General features: G+C 31.6%; 1 protein-coding gene across 1 annotated transcript; it reads left to right on the top strand.

The window, feature by feature from the left end:
• The first annotated feature begins 221 nt into the window (after window positions 1-221).
• On the top strand, window positions 222-3,580 carry LOC149150110 (putative disease resistance protein At5g63020). Its single transcript, XM_089442703.1, has 2 exons — window positions 222-480; window positions 2,181-3,580. Exons 1-2 carry the CDS (start codon window positions 222-224, stop codon window positions 3,578-3,580), a joined length of 1,659 nt encoding a protein of 552 aa, XP_089298829.1.
• Window positions 3,581-16,135: the final 12,555 nt, after the last annotated feature.

Genomic DNA, 16,135 nt, shown 5'->3' with positions numbered 1-16,135 from the left:
TGGACACAACACTTGGTTAATGGATAGGGAAGGTCGACTTCACTATAGTGCAGATAGATGACTATGAGGCTGTGCTGGGAGTGGAATTCTTGAAACAATTTGATGCTATGATTGTTCCACATTTGAAGAAGCTGTACATTTACGATGGAAGGGAAGATGTAGCCATTGGTGTTCCAACCATTGGTGTGACAAGGCCTGATTGTAAGTTGGCAGGGATGCAAATGGAGGATGAAATGCGGATGGGGGATATGAGTAAGCGGTTGTCCATGGTTGAAACAAAGCTTACCAAGCAGTCATTAGTCATCAAGACTCTTTCAGATAGTATCTTGGATTTGTCAAGAAGGCTAGAAGCAGTTGAGGATGATGATAATGATGATGAGGCATATGTAAGGCCGAATGTCGGAGAGGAGGATAGGGTCACTTATATACAGAGGATGGAATTTGAGGATCCTGATAGATGGATTGAGTTGATTAGTGAGGGTAAGCCTTCAAGCTCTACTCCCTCCATATCTTCTTAGATGACATAGAAGATCGGGCTCATTGTTAGCTGCTCATGGCAGTGAGTCCTTTAAAATAGGTTGAGCAGGTATGACAGATGGTGTAGGGATGATTTGGCATCAAGCATCATGACATGTTGTAGATGGGATGGAGTTTCCATGGACCTGAGCATGGTGATGAGATTCTTGGTGAGTCCGAGATGTGGCAGAATCTGAGATAGACTGGTGAAGGCATGAGGATGTTCACTCTCATGGCTTGAGCGTGACAGTTGGATTAGCTACCCAACTATTTCAGACATGGGGTCCGGAAGTGTGCAGAAATGTGCTGACATTAGGAGATGAGGAGGACAGTTCACAGGATGAGGATGACACATGATGGAGATGGAGTTCTACATATGTTGTAGGGATGTTTGTAGTATGTGGAGGAGTTGACATCATGGACCAAGGATGAGACAAATATTGATGATGATCTTGATGGGATGGCTACCAGGATGGTATGTTGTCGAGGACGACAACAACTTCAGGTGAAGGAGGATGTAAGGACCTGCTCTCCTAGGCACGACCGCCCGAAGTGCGACCGTGGATGAGCGCGCGGTTGGATGTACGAAGCTGCGGTTGGAGTGTTATGCGACGGAAGTTATGCAAAGTTCTCTTGGAGGTGCGACGATAATGCGACGATATGGAAGGGAGCTGGCATGTTTATATGCATGGAGCGTGGAACGAAATGGTTGGAGGCCGACCTACAATGTAAGCAAAGCCGACATGGGAAATGGAGCATTTGCGATGGCGTTGGGGTGTTGGGCAAGTCGGCTGGGCAGCCAGACTTAGCCCCACACTTTTGTATATATTGCAAACGCGTTGGAACATTTGGATCATCATTTGATCAACCAACTCATACATCTTTGCTAAAGGAGGAAGTGCACAGTTCTAGTGCACAAATACAAGGAGGAAGGCGTAGTTTACACATGCGCCCATTCTTGGGCTAGTCGCACAAAGGAAGGCATTGAACTTGGTATTGGGTGAAGGTGCGGGTAGGAGTGCCCGGTGGTTGGGTGAGGCGTGCATGGTGAATGTGTGGTGCCCAGTTTGTGCAAAGGCTTGGCGTGGGTGTCTTGGCGACTTGGGTGAGCGCCCGCCCATCGTGCAAGTGTGCACGAAGACAAGGTGAACGAAGGATTGGCAAGTCGTGCGGCGACCGTGCCGAGGTGCCGACGAGCTAGGCAACCGAGTTTTGCCTTGGATTGTAAAATTGGCTAAGTATGAAACTTGGTGCTTCCAAGTATACTTGTAAAAGCTTGTAACATTGAAGATTGTATAATATATTATTGGGCAGACTCATTGTTCAGGGAGTTGCCCCTCCCTTTATATTGTGCAATTGTGTTCTCGTTTATAATTGCTGATGATAATGAATGTGTATGGGTGTTCATTGGTATAAAGGCTAACATAATAATACTTGGTTGCGAAACACAAACTAAGTAGGAGTAAGTGGTTAGGCGTAGTCCACGAACATAAGTATTGGTGAAAAGAAAGTGTTCGGTGGTGCCGCACCTCGCCAAGAGCGGTTGAAAGACTACCGCTGGCCTGGGGGCGTGACAGGTGGTGTGGGTAAAACGACGTTCCTCAAAAAAGTTTAGAACATAATCAAGGTTAGTCACATTTTTGATCATATGATTTGGGTCACAGTTGCTCGATTTCCAATTGAACAGATACAAAATGATATTGCTTCTGCACTTCATTTAGATGTAGCAAACTATTCTACTGATGTACAGAAGATGAAATTGTCTGCCTACCTCAAGACGAATAGATTTCTTCTGATTTTAGATGACATGTGGAGTCGACTCAATTTGAAAGAACTAGGGGTAGAATTTGGCACTGGCAAGGGTAGCAAACTTGTATTTTCTACTCGAAATAGAGATCTGATTGCAGAAATGGACGCAGAAATGTCCATAGAAATACGGTCTCTACCAACAGACGAGGCGTGGGACCTGTTTTGCAGGGTAGCCTTCAAAGACAGCCATGTTCCAGTGGACATAGAGAAAATTGCCAGAGAAGTCGCCAGCGAATGTAAAGGTTTGCCATTGGCGATAAATGTAATAGCCTCAACAATGAAGAGAACCACAGCTATACATGACTGGAAATTTGCTTTAACCCAAATGCATAAGGTGGACCCAAATTTTCCAATTTGTCATCCGAGAATTGAAAAAGATTTGTATCAGCGATTGAGATGGAGTTATGATGCTTTGCGCTCTGTTGATTTGAAGAACTGTTTTCTTTACTGCGCCATGTTTGAGGAAGATGCACGAATTCCTGTAGAAGGTTTGGTGCGAATGTGGATCTCAGAAGGCCTAGTCAAGACCAATGATCAGGACTACGACTATTTACTGGACATTGGTTGCAGGCGTGTAAAGTTGCTTCTCAATCTTTCCTTGGTGAATGAAGAGGTTGGTGAAATCGATGAAGTTATTGTGCGCTATATTTATGTTCACGATGTTCTCCGCGATATGGGGATTTATATCAGCGAGAAAGAGGAAAATTATGCATTTAGGGAAGGTCACGGGTTTCAACGTTTCCCCGACATGGAGGACTGTGCTGATTGCACACGGATATCACTTAGCAACAGCAATATTACATCTTTTCCGACGAATGAATTTACATGTCCAAAATTAGTTTCTCTAATGTTAGGAGAAAATATATATTTGAGAGAAATTCCCCAAGGCTTTTTCCTTAATTTCACCAATTTGAAGGTATTAGACCTATCTCTATTACCGTTAAAATCATTGCCAGCATCACTGTGGCCATTGATACACCTTGAGTTTATTGACTTAGGGAATACTCAGATTCAAAGCATTCCTGAAGACATAGGCAATCTTGTTCACCTTCAATTCTTGAGTATTTATAATTATGCGGCTTTGATATCATTGCCTGGTGAAATAGGAAAACTTACAAATCTGAAGCATCTAGATATTAGGTGCTGTTACCGCTTGGTTCCGCTTCCGCATGACATTAAAGTACTTTTAAAGTGCAAGATTATAGAGACTCCATCTTCCGGGAATCGGATGGTGGACAGTGATGAACTTACTTAGCACGATGCCAGAAAATTTATGTAATCTCTGTCTTAGAGATCTGAACTTTGCATGCATATATAATTTGTTTGAGTAATCTGTCCATCGGAAAGAGTCATGATTTTATCAATTTGTTCTTTCTATCATATAATTTATAATATTTTTTATATTTAAAATTTGGTATTTAATTCTAATTTTACTTTAATACAAAAATAATCTTCTATCAGATTTTTAAAACTTTTACCATATTATTTTTAATAATAAATTATTTCTCGTTTAAAATAATACAATATATATTTAGTAATGATGTGCAAATGTCATGCTTTATAAAATATCTTTAATAATATTGAGTGGGGACTGTTTAATCTTTAAAATGGGGAGATTAACTCCTAATTGAGAATGCTTATGTTTCATGTACATATCTTGATATTAAATATTTAAATGATATATTCATAACAGTGAAAAGATTTTTTTTATACAAATGTCATTTTTTATATAAAAAAATTATATTAATAGGAAAATAATACAAATATATTTATTTTGTAAAGTTAATTATTATATTAATTTAAAATAATAGTTAAAAGAATTTTTTTATACAAATGTTATTTTTATATAAAAAAAATTATATTAATTAGAAAATAATACATATATATTTATTTTGTAAAGTTAATTATTTATATTAATTTAAAATCTAGAAAATTAAATTTTATTATAAAGTTTAAATAATAAAAAAATATTTAAAATTTGGTTTAGATTAAACTTTCTATAAAGGTTTTTTCCGCCTAAATTTTTGAGCTTAATTTTTTATCTTTTTGGATAACTGTATGCTTATTAGCTAATTTTAAGGATGGAAAGTATATAAAATTAGGTGAATCTTATTAGTCCCTAAAATGCAAAATATAAAATGTTTTGTTATAATTTTGTAAAAATATACAAATTTTTAAGGATTTTATATAATTTTTTTAATTTTCAGTGATTTTTTTAAATTTTTAGTGAATATACAACATAAGAATTTGCTTCATAAGTCTAAAATATGAGTAAGACCTTTGATAAGTTCCTATGAACCAATAATTGGATGTGAAGCCCTTGTTGTTTTTAGTAATGATAACCCATATATTTGGTGGTTGAGAATCCTTTGGAAGCTCATATGCCCATCCAAATAAAATAATTGTGCATGCCTCATGTTGAACAATAAGGCCTTAACCTAATATATCCTCTAGAAATGAAGTTGAGAGTCCTTGGTTAGTGTTGTCTTTGTTAAGTTGACTTAGAAACTAATTCTCATCCTATAATGTCTTCTACTCTCATTATGGAAGTTTTGAAAAAGGATAACTAATTGACTAGCTTGAACAATGCTTGGAGAGGAGACTCCATTGAATAATTCCTAATAAATGGGCGTATGAAGCAAGAAATAAAGAGAGAGATATAGATCTTTTCCTTTAAACATAGTTTAGAGAGTATGGTAACCTAAAATTCCAAACTTTTCAAGGATAAGGATACTATATTGTTGAAATGTGTTATTCAAAGTCTAAGCATTTTTTTTACCTTCCCCTTGTTTAAGGATTTCTTTAATGGAGTCTCTCATGGAAACCCTCCAAAGGAGGGACTTGGGACTACTATTGCTTTCCTCGACTCACTATATCTCTTTTAAGGCTAGGTTGGGTAGTGAAACTAATGGGTTATGCAAACTAATGGAACTAAAATGGTCTTAATGTTTGCTTAAGAAAATGGAATTAAGCAAGTTCAAATCTTTGTAGATTCTTTGCTTGTAATTCAATATATAAAGGAAAATGGAGTTGTTGAAATTCACATCTTTGGATTTTTTTTTATTATAATTCAATATATAAAAGGAAAATTCAACATCTAAAACTTTATTTGATGACATTTTGGGTTCAAAATCATCGATCTCAAACATTTATTTTATGCATTCAAACCAGAATAGGAAGAATTAAGGGACCATCTAAAGGAGTTCTAATTGAGAAAGGGACTTAGAAGATCGTTGGAAACTCTCATGCACAGTCTTTGGAATAACTTCGTGATTTTTGGTTTTAACAAATTTCCTTAGTCTTAGATTGCTTGGATTTTTGTCTCTTGGTAGGAGGAAATGGATTTTATTACTTGTATAAAGCAGACTATATGTATTTTTGAAAATTTTGAAGATTGTATATGATGTTTATTAATGAAGACAAACTATTAAGATGATCTATTTTTGGAGAGAAAATTTTGTTATGTTTAGTAGCGGATAGTCTTTAGATTATTTCTAGAGCCTTGTAAAGGAAAATTGGAATCCTAACAAACAACTATCTTTGTAATTTTGTTTATAATTGTTGAACTTTTTCCCTTGGAGTAAAAAAGGACAAAGAAAAATAGGTAAAAACAACTCTTTATTGTTTAATCATTTACAAGGAAAATATAATCTTTATAATGCAATAATGAAAACATTATTATGAGTATACTACATCGAAAGGAGTGATGGTGATGTACTCTACAATCTAATACTGCAAGATGTTATGTAGCATCTATACATCTTAAACTAGGATCTATTAGTCATTGTGAAGAATCAAATCACTCTATAATCCAATACCGCAAGATGTTATGTAGCATAGATACATCTTAAACTAGGATCTATTAGGCATTGTGAAGAATCAAATAGCAACTTCAACGAAGGTAAATTATGTATACCTTAGTAAAATTTAGCAATCAAACTGTCACTTAGAGGTAGGTCCTTTGTACCACAAACAAAAGGACTCACAGACCAATTTAATATATAGCTTAGGGATAACAGTAAAAATAAATTATTATTAATATTATGGAAAAATTAATACATTACATAAAATTAAATAATTAGAAAAAAAATACACATTAAAATATTTGATCCTTTAAAAATAATTCAATACCCTAGAATATTAAAATTATAATAATAAATATATTAAATTTTGTTTTGTTTAAAGTCCACTTGCCCATGAGACCACTACAAAATAGATTTACAAACCTAAGTATTGTCCATAAAGAAAGTAAGTAAGTACAAAGAGGGGACTTAATATGAGGAAGAGAGAGTTTAGTGAAATTTTTTCCAAATAGAACATGATTGGAGTTCATATTAAATAATCTATTAAGATGGATGGTGCAATAATATAATGAAATCAAATCCATCTTTGATGTCATGAGTTAATAGTGATTAGTGATAGAGCAATCAAGCAAAATGTGATTGGAAGTCAAGATTTAAGTTATAGGTATGTGTTGCTACAACTTTATTAAAGTAGTTTCTTTTCAATATGGTACACTTATTTATACTTTTCATGTTATATTATACCTATTCATATAATATATTTTTTCCTGATATAATGATAGATATAAATAATAATATAGTTAAATTTAAATTTTATATATTATTTTTAATTTTTACATTATAATAAATTTAATTAAAAAAATACATATAAAATTTAGAATTTAGAATTTCCTTTACATTTAATATTCATAATTGAATGATCATCTTTAAAATAACTATTAAAAACAGTAATATATTCCAATATATTATTCACTTTTTTATACATTCAATTGAGAAAGAAATTTGAATATTTATTAAAAACGCCTAATCATTTAACTAAATTTCAAAATACAGTAAAAGACATTAAAATAAAATAAATTTAGAAAAAATATGGACTCCATCCATGGTTGCTGAACATATATATATATGCAATTTAAAACAAGGAACATCCTCCAAAGTTATTTAGATCTTGAAACATATAAACACTAATTGAGTGTCTGCTCAGAATGAATTTGACACTATATAATAATTTTAGTTGTGATTTCTTATTTTTAAAATTGAGATGATCTTAAAATATTACAGAAATTTAGCATTTAAAAGTATTTGCAAAATGGAGGCGGGTATATTTTTATTGATAATTATAAAAATCATAAATTATATAGATCATGTTTATGCTAGGTAAAAGGTTGTTATTAGTTTTTAGAAGTGATATCTTTATAGTTAGAGGATGTGCATTGTTTATATATCAGGTATATTTTTTAGTTTAATTTTCATTTTATTTTTTATAAAACAATAAATCAAAGGTGTCAAATTAATATTCAACCTTTTTTATTTGGGTCAAGATTTATTAGCGATTTTATGAACCATGATGTCGATCCCAGTGCATTCTTTGTTACCTCTATTATGTTTCACTAATCTTATTTGTTATTGACGCTAATCTTATTTGTGCGTTCCTCGTCATATAATTGAAGATGATCGCTATAGTTTTTGATTATTTTTCCTCGAATAGTCTTTTGGGATTAAATATCCAAATTTTTTGAGAATATGAATTTCAATTAGTTCAATCAGATTTTTAAAACTTTTACCATATTATTTTAATAATAAATTATTTATTATATAAAATAATACAATATATTAAATTATAGTTTCTATAGATGTTTTTTGCACCTAAATATTTGAGTTTATTTTTTTATTTCTTTTTATAACTATATGAGTATTAGCTAATTTTAAGGATGGAAAGTATATAAAATTAGGTGAATGTTATTAGTCTTTAAGATGCAAACTATAAAATGTTTAGTTAGAATTTTGTAAAAATATACAATTTTTTAAGGATTTTATATAATTATTTTAACTTTCGGTGACTTTTAAGGTAAAATAATTTTATCTTATAAAATTTGAGTGAATTGTTTCTAGAAAAAATGGAAATTGGTGATTTTTTTATAGAAAAAACATGGAAAATTAACCCATTTGCAAAATTTAGCTCCTAAAATTCGCCCTTGTCTCCTCTCCTAACATGGGTTAGAGTTGTCCCTCTTTAAAACCCCGCTAAGTCATTTATGATAGATCTCCAAAAAGTGGTCATTTTATGACCAGATGGAAAATAACCATTGAATAGGGATTTCCGTTGACAAAATATTTTTTCCAATTGCATTGGTTCTAATGACATCTTCTACTATCATAATTCTTAGGCACTTACTTCTCCTTCTTCCTTCCCCTTGCCTTTCACTCTCCAAATTTTTCTTTTAGTGATTTTGGGATAAAGCTCCAAATGAATCCTCTAACATTTGACTCCCCAATGTTCCCTCTACTTGCAATAGTGGGAAAAGTTCTTGACATTAAATGGGTTGTTTGGTATCTTACTATTTCTCGAGCGCCAACAAACATTAGTATTGTGAATTCTTTTACAAAACAAAACCAAACCAAAGATGTCTTGCATACCTCTTTAGCCTATGCTTGTGCTTATTAGCTTGGTCTCCCAAGAATGGGTGCATAGTTGGACGGTGGAGATATCTCTTGGATGCCCACCTTCAAGCTTTTGCAAGCAAGTTGAAATGATTTTCTTCCCACTCAATTTTTCACTACCTATTTTTTAAATTGAAATGACTTATTCTTTGATCCTTTGTGCCTTGGAAAAGGTTATTTGGTGACCATTGATTCTGTCAAACTCTCTTTTCCATTGAATTCTAGGCCTTTATGCTTAGGCCTATGTTAAACTACAACTAATTTTAGAATCCCATGACTTCTCTTTCTGATCCCTTGGCCATTATATCCCATTTGTTTAATAAGCTTGGAATCAATGCCTTTGGATTTCTTTTCAAAATCATCAAAGGGTTCTTAAGAAACAAATTGAGAAAGGTTCATGGAGGGTAAGATTACCATGTTCACTTCAATTGTGGTGTTACCTTTTATACTAATAATGGGATGTGCTTGTACTTCCTTGGTCTCTTAGGCATTGACCGACAACTTGGCCAATATTTCAAGCTTATTTTCTTGCTATGATATTATCACCTTCAAGTGTTGATTCTTCTGTTAGATCTGGATAGTGAAACCTCTTAGCTCTTCCATTCTCTCTCTTTTCAGTTCCTTACCTATCTAGAGTATCTTTCTCATCAAGGTACTACAACTATATTTCAATGTCATGGATTCAACTGCTCTAATACCAATATAATCCATAAATGAAGATTTATAATCCACATGTTTGAGCAAGAAGGATCTTACTATGTAAATAAAAATTTGTTCTTTGCAATATGATTAGATTCAAACAAAATATATAGTTTGTTCTCTAATTGTTATTTTCCATCACGCTTAAGAGGTCTCTATTATAGTTCTAGTTACATGACTTAGATTGTTGGGTTTGTAATGGAAAATAAATGCCCATCAAGGTACAATTATATTACCTTTGTATCGTTCTAATTAGGTAATCCACTCATGAACAATGAAATGATTCAACATAAAGTTTCATTAAGAACACACTTATGATTCACAATGTTATGTATTTATATGTCTACGTATATATGGATGAAAGCTAATTTTTCCTTTCCTATGTGCTTACACAACACTTAACCAATTGTAAATCTACCCATAGAAGATATGAATGCATCAATTCTAGTAATATGCAAGAAATTCACTCATGCCAACACTTTAATTCTGCTAATAAATGGAATGTATATGATTTTCACTTCCACATTCATTAGAGTAAATGAAATAAAAAATAATGCCCCTTTCAATGAACATGCATACTCTATTTGTGGTAAGAATTCATGATTAACTCTTAAATTTAAATAACACAAATTATTTCAATATTCATTTAATCAATTATATAGCTACTATTACTCTCTTAGAGTCATAATTCCAAAATTAATTGGCCATTCTAAACTATACATTTGATTTTTCATAGGTGGAAATCAAATACATAGGGTTGGAGTATGCAAGCAATGATTGTGGCAGTGATCCCATGAAGGAGAAATTACCAATGTCCTAGTAAATACACCCATCAATGATCTCATCCAACAATGTTGTAGATATGTTAGCAAGGCGCCCAACATCATTCAAACCCTCAATTTACTTTTTGGCAACACACTTAAATAAGAAAGAAATTGAAATTAACAATTTAGTGATTCAAAAATGAAGAAATTAGCAAGCAAATCATTCTTTTTTAGCAAATCTAAAATTGAGAATACCATCAATACCTTTCAATATCACCTCAGAGAAATTAATTCAAAAATTATGTTAGGTGTGAATAAATAGATTTAATTTCATATTCAAAACAAGAATCCATAGAATAATATACACATAACCATTGATTTTTAAAAACCAAGACACAAAATTTATCTTGGAAAATCAAGTGGGAAAACCAACATTTAATGGGAAATTTTATGTTACTCAAGATAGTGTTATAAGTATTAGATTTACATTCCTAATCATGATTGTAATTCGTTTTTATTTATTATAAAAATGATTCATCATATTAACTCAAATACAACCTTTGATCTTCAAACAAGCTTTTTCTTAATCCTTTACTTTCTATTGCTCTATTCCTTATTCTTAAATTTCTTTTGCTTTCCTCCCTTCTCTTTATTATATTTTGTTTTTAACGATACACTTTTAATAAAGCTATCTTAAAAAACTGACTATCAAAATAAGTCTTTTCATATTCTTATGACTTTGAATTCTAAATATTAATTTAACTTTATAAAATTAAATTATAATACAAATCTTTATTGTATTTTGTTTCTAACAATGCACTTTCAATAAAGCTACCTTAAAAAATTTTGAATATTAATTTAACTTTATAAAATTGAATTATAATACAAATCTTAAAAGGCAAGAAGTTATTCAGATCCACATCCATTTTCACAATAGATATAACTTCACAATCAAATTTAAACTACTTTATGATAAGTGGAATATATAGTCCCACCTAAGATTTATAGGTGTAAACTATTATGTTTAAATCTTCTCTTTATATGGAAACTTTGTATACATTGAGGTTCATCATCTCCACTTGAGAGCATGTATAGCCTATAGAGTACTAACTCTAATGTGAAATGATATATCTTATCATTTAATATTATAAATTTATCTCTTCTTTTTTAGAATGATTTACAACTATATTATTTAGGTTTATTAGACGTGTCAATTTTGTTTATCTTTTGTGCAATTAGGAATTTATTATTTTAGAGCACTTTACTTAAATATGATGATGTTATTTTTTAAAATAATGTGTAATTTAAAAAAGTTATTTGAAATTAGATAAATATTTGAAATTTAGTATATTAAAATTAATTATTTTATTAATCTATTAAAATTGACATTTTAAAATTAAGTGTATTGTTAGATATCTAATTTTAGAGATTATAATAAATAGTATGTAGTGTAAATATGATGAAGATTTAAATAGAAATATGAAAAGTAATAAGTAAATATGAATAGTGATGGAATGTTTTTGAAGGGGGAAATCAAAGTTTATATCTCAATATATCTCAATGTATTTATATGTGGTTCATATTTATAAAATAATTTGGGCTAGATTTATTCAATGCTTATTAGTGTTATTAGAGCTTTTGTGTTTTTAGATAATTTGGTAATCTTGTCTTTTTGTTGTTTTTTTTGTTTTCAATAGTTTGTTTGTTGCATACTTTCTAGAGTTGTTTTACTTCTCCAATATAATTGAAAAACACTAAAAATTTACTCCAATGTAATCTAAAATGAAATTTACATTGCTTCTTAATACATGAATTTTTCTGGTAGCTTATTCCAATGGAGTATAAAAATCACCGTGACATTGTCTATGAGGACATGAATTCTCTTTTTTTAAATATTCATGGTAGACTACTACTTTTTGTCATATCTTGTCAATTCTAATAACAAATGAGAATTACTCTAAATGAATTTTCATAGCAACTCTTGATAAAAGTTCCAAATAAATAAATAAATTTCAACCAAACCCTTCATAAAACACTGCCATAAATGAGTTTTCACTCACAATCATTCATTAATTTAATCAGATACTTTGTATACTTAATAAAAAAAATGTATTAAAATAAATCTCAATAACAAAACATTACTCCTAACAAAAATTAGAACACATAAAAATTGTTACTCTCCTCAAAATAGCGAAAAAAAATGGTGTAGTTTCACTTATTTAAAAAAAAAAAACCACAACCATTGCTTACATTACATGTTGACTAGAATTGAACTTAAATATATTTAGCTAAACCTAATCCATGTATCATTTATGAAATTCCAATATTATAAAATTATTGGAAATTATAACAACCATGTAATTTCATCTATGGATCTAAATATCGCAATGAATGGTTTGCAGAGATGAATTTTCTATTAGCATTGATGGATCTCTTTCCAGTTAATATGTGAGGGAAGAAATACGTAACATCATTATTAGTTGCATTCGAATGATTTTTTTTTTTTTTAATTTTTGTTGACGGCCCAGGTAGAGTCCATTAGGATCTTCGAAATTATTTGAAAGGAGGTAATACTGTGATCACGATATTTGTTATGATTGATTTTTTTATAGGAACATTCCTACTACAGACCATCTTAGAGCACTATTTTTCATGTTTCATCACATATGCTCGGTTGTTTGTATGGTCAACTCTACTTTAAATCTGGTAATTGACATTCTACAAACACATTGATATTTTAATAATGATGTAAGGTGATATATTCGAAGGCCTTATTTTGCAATAGTATTCTTTTCTTAAGAAAAGATCGGTCGCATTCTTCTGTCAAGAAGATCAAAATTCCTCTCTTGAAATTGTTAGCATTACTTATATTTTTGAAGTGATTTCGTTTATGAATGCATCATCTTGTTTCAATTTTTTGATATTCAATGGTAAAGAAAATTATTAGCATTGCTTATATTTTTGAAGTGATTAAAGAAAATTATTAATATTGCTTATATTTTTTAAGTAATTTTGTTTATAAATGTATGGTTTATTTTAATTATTTTTATATTTAATGGTAAAGAAAATTATTTAGAAGAGTTAAGAAAGAATGAACATATTTACGCGGTCACGTGTTTCTTTCTAAAATCAACTCTCCTAGTTGTTTTTTTGTCTTAATCTTGATCATCAGATCCATTTCTTTCTGACATCAACTCCCCTAGCTCTTTTTCTGAAATCAACTCCCCTAGCTGTCTTTTTGTCTTAATCTTGACTGTCACATCCATTGTTAGACGATTAAACAATATCCTACCATCGAATTTAATTATAAAATATTAAAACACGTTTAATTAAAGATTATTTAATTAATAATTAATTAAATTTTGGTTACCCTTTACCCAGCCTGTCGTGCGTGCGCGAATAGCTGTGTTTGCTGTAGAGGAGGGGCAAACACGAATACCTTGTTTGTTGTAGGAGGAGGGTCGCATTACCTGCAGGATGAGGAGGGACACATTTCCTGTAGGGCGAGGAGCATCAGGAGGATGATTACTCAATTGACAACTTTCCCCTACATCTGAATCTGACAGCCTCTGCATCAGAACCGGTTATGGCTCAGTTATGGTCCAGTAGTTATTAGTTATTAGGTATGGTATCCATTCTAGGTTCTGGCTTACTGCTTATCACTCCTTGAATGTAGTTCTCATCTCATACCGGTCTCTGAGATTCGCAGCCTTCACATACAACCTTTTGTAGATTTGCAGCCTTCACATACAACCTTTCGCCTCTCAGGTTCTCAGGTTAGTTAATTTAGTTGTTGCTGCCTCCTACAATTTTTATGTTAGGCTATCTTTTTGCCTGGTCTTCTATCTAGTATTGTTCTGCGCAGTGTTTGTTGCTACAACTGTTGTTTTTTGTTGTTGGCTATCTTTTTATTGTGCTCCTTGATTCATGTTTACCATACAGGTACAATATCTAGAATTTTCTTTTGATGCACAAAGTTAAAATTACTGTTCCCGGTTACTTAAGCATTAAACAAAGGGTCTTCTCTCGAGCTTGGGAATTTTTAAATTTGAATCCATGCTCTAGGGTAGTAATGAGTTTACATCTTCATTTTCTTAAGTACACTTATAAATCTGCTTGGCTGGGAGAGCTTGCTCTCTTTCTTGGGTCTTGTATTTTTGTTTGTACTTTGTTATTTAGAAAAAAATTGATGAATTGTAGTTTCAATAGGGGGGATTTGAAGGGTTTTGTAGTTAATACGTAGATAATAAAGTCGATTCAACATTTAGGTGAAATTTAATTTCGAGTATCAGAAACTTCCTTTTGGAGGATTATCCTCCCTTGTTGAGGTTTCCAATCATGATGAGCCTGGTCTTGCTTATCATTTATCTATCTATAGAGCTCCATTTATCTGGTTAAGTTGGATGGTTCTTTGGAAAAAAAAATGGTTCCATTGTTGGCTCCGCTCTATGGGAAAGATCTACTAGATTCATGACAACATCCATCCAGATCAACGCACAAAACCATGCCAAATGAATGCATATTGTAGCCCCGACATCTTATTCCTATTTAAGGATTTCTAAATAAGAGAAAAGTTTTCTCCTAGACATAGGAACGAAAAGAATATTATACATCTACCAGATTCATGACAACATCCATCTTGATCAAGGCGCATAACCGGGCCAGATGAATGCATAGTGTAGCCCAGGCATCTCATTCTTGTTTAAGGATTTCTAGATAAGAGAAAAGTTATCTCCTGGACATAGGAACAAAAACCTTATTATAAATTCGGTTGTGTAGGAGTGAGTATGGTCTCCAATACTTGGTTCAAGTGTTCCCTAATTGCGGCAATTAATGTTTGTGTCTTGTGATTAAACTTGTATAATTTAGAGAGGCCAATAGTATGGCTTACACTACCAAATCTAGAATTATATCCTTGTGTTCCCAAACTCAATAACTCTTTTCAATTCATTCAATATGGATTCAGTCTTTCAGTATAGATCCCATGAGTAGAACACTTCAGTTTTTTAGTATTATCTTTTTGTTTGCACTCTATTATTTAGAATTTTTTTTTATGAAATGTAGTTATTGAAAGTACATCATGAATGATTTGAAGGTAGACATATTTATATGAAAGAATTAGTTTAATTGCATCTATCATTTCTAGGATCCAAGCATTCATCAGTTATATAACAACTGGGAAAAAACCATAACTCATGGTGTTATACACTACCAATTTCTCTTACATTCAATGATAATCTCAACTGAGACATGGAATCATGTGTCTTTCTTTTCTATATTACATAGGATCAAAATGAACTCCTTTGACATTCGCTCATAGCACGTAGTCCTAAAAAATAGTGCACATGACTCAATAGAGAGTTTCATTTACAACATAAGAATGGACATCATCTTTTTTCATGAAAAATTGGTTTTGCCATAACTTTGGTGGAGTAGGCCATTAACTATTCTGGTATGGTCTCCAATACTTGGTTCAACAGTTCCCTAATTGCAGCAATTAATATTTATGTCTTCTGATTAAACTTGCATAATTTAGGGAGGCCAACAGTAAGGCTTACATTGCCAAATCTAGAATTATATCCTTGTGTTCTCAAACTCAATATTAAATCACTAACAAGTAGAATTGAAAATTTTTAACATACTCGCAAAATGGAGCAACCTATTCTATATTTGAAACTTGAAACGAATGATATTGAAGAATATGTATAAACAAGAACTAAAAATAAGAGTTATAATGGAAAAACTCAAACTTTGGTGTAGGCATGCATGCACCCTTGTTATCGGGAAAAGTGTCTATTCAGAACGACCCTATCCCACTGAGTTGTGACAGTAACTTCAAAAAAAAACAGGGAAAACTACTCTTGTATTCTCCTTTATGAACTA

This window comes from Pinus tabuliformis, chromosome 9 (assembly GCF_031772625.1).
Source record: "Pinus tabuliformis cultivar Carrire ecotype Pingquan chromosome 9, CPIR1, whole genome shotgun sequence".
Lineage (NCBI taxonomy): Eukaryota > Viridiplantae > Streptophyta > Pinopsida > Pinales > Pinaceae > Pinus > Pinus tabuliformis.
This window is presented reverse-complemented; position numbering and strand designations above follow the sequence as displayed.

Coding starts and splice junctions, on each gene's coding strand:
- LOC149150110 (XM_089442703.1), top strand. CDS start 222: ATGGAGGATGAAATGCGGATGGGGGATATGAGTAAGCGGTTGTCCATG. Junction 481..2,180: donor GATTGAGTTGATTAGTGAGG/GTAAGCCTTCAA, acceptor TTTGGGTCACAG/TTGCTCGATTTCCAATTGAA.